The sequence below is a fragment of the Sinohyriopsis cumingii genome, chromosome 6, assembly GCF_028554795.1.
Source record: "Sinohyriopsis cumingii isolate HCF-2022 chromosome 6, ASM2855479v2, whole genome shotgun sequence".
Classification (NCBI taxonomy): Eukaryota; Metazoa; Mollusca; class Bivalvia; order Unionida; family Unionidae; genus Sinohyriopsis; species Sinohyriopsis cumingii.
In genome coordinates this window covers 87768637-87770202 of record NC_142966.1, presented here as the reverse complement: position 1 = coordinate 87770202, position 1566 = coordinate 87768637, and the positions used below count along the sequence as shown (strand labels likewise).

Below are 1566 nucleotides of genomic sequence, written 5' to 3'. Positions count from 1 at the left end.
GTAAACTATTATCAAACGCTCAGCATAATGCTATTACATATCTGTTTAATATGACGAAAAAGACTGTTTCTTGTGAAATTCTCAAACTGGATTATGATGGCTGTGTAATGACACAGAACTCGTACATTTTCCTTTCTCAAGTAGACACTGTCTGTGTGTCTGAAAGATTTTAAACAGCGTAGTTAATGCTTTACTCTCAACTTAAAGCGTGTAAGTGTAAAATGAGTTTATTGGAAGAGACTTTCCAATGTGAGACGGAGAATAATCTGCCGTGTGAGGACCAGGCGATTAATTTACTAAGTTTTGTAGATATGGCATCAAGCAATATCAAACTTGCGTTGGATAAGCCATCCATGTCCAAGCGGAAAGTCAACCATAGAAAATATCTACAGAAACAGCTGAAGCGTTGTGGAAATTCACCCAAAGATGGTCATGAATATCGTGTAAGTGATTCTAACCATAAAAGTCCAAGCCGAAGTCATAGAAAAGAAACATCCCAAACTGGACTTCAGATTAAGTCCTTACAGGCTCTGTTTGACCCTAAGACACTTCATGAGAAGTGCTGTGCAGATCCAAATTCAAAAAGTACTGGAGGAGGGAACTGTAAAATGCCCCTCAGAAAGAGAAATCTTCCTGCATCATTCTTTATAGAACCAGCATTGACTAGATGCGATAAAAGATATTATGCATGTGTACAAAATTCGATAATAGAAAATACTCATGGCTTTCAAGGCCTTTCCCTTGACGAAAGTGTGCCAAGTTTGCCGGCAGATACAGTCGAATCCATACTTGGACCGACAGATTTATCGGTCCTATTATCTGAACCGTGGTCGGATCAAGGCCCTGTTCGGGAAATGTCGGGAACGCCTGGATGTGATACTAGCGTTGGAAATTGTTCCCCGAGATCTTATTCCGATTCATCTGACGGCTTGTACAGCGTATCTCCAGACCCAAGAGACCAAAATGCATCTATCTGGAACACCACTTCCTGCGCTCAAGAACAAACCCATAGACCTTGGCGAAATGAACTTGCCAGTTTGACCATGGATTGTCTCTCAACCAACGAGTATTTGAATGAAAATGGATGTAATTTTGAAAGTTTACAAACCAGCTTCGTTGGTGATCAGTATTCAACTATTGAACAAAATTATACCACAAATGAGTCATCACATCTGGAACATTCTTTTACGGTGCCTAATTTTTTTGAACAAAATTCGTTACCAACATTTCCTCAAGCTTTTAGTACTTCTGTTGGAACTGGAATTCAAGGAAACTACAGCTGGGCAACTGCACAGCAACATCAACCTTGTTATACATACTTATGATTATATATATATATATATATATATATATATATATATATATATATATATATATATATATATATATATGCGTGTGTGCCATTGTTTTGAAATGTCAATGAGATACGGTTAAAGTAAACTCTTTGAATGTCGATTTTGGAATTACAGTTCACTCCGCATATTATTTCCGTTTGACTGTTTGCCTGTCTTAGTAATCACATTGTGAATTTCTTTTTATAGTTCGATTCCTTTTCTATATTAGGTC

General features: G+C 37.4%; 1 protein-coding gene across 1 annotated transcript; it reads left to right on the top strand.

Annotated features, from left to right (window-relative positions):
* Positions 1 to 221: 221 nt before the first annotated feature.
* Positions 222 to 1325, top strand: LOC149797392 (protein FAM181B-like). The gene has a single exon (XM_089960754.1). The coding sequence runs from the start codon at positions 222 to 224 to the stop codon at positions 1323 to 1325; it is 1104 nt and encodes a 367-aa protein (XP_089816880.1).
* Positions 1326 to 1566: the final 241 nt, after the last annotated feature.

Excerpts from the sequence above, each read along its gene's own strand:
- LOC149797392 (XM_089960754.1), top strand. The coding sequence starts at position 222 with ATGAGTTTATTGGAAGAGACTTTCCAATGTGAGACGGAGAATAATCTG.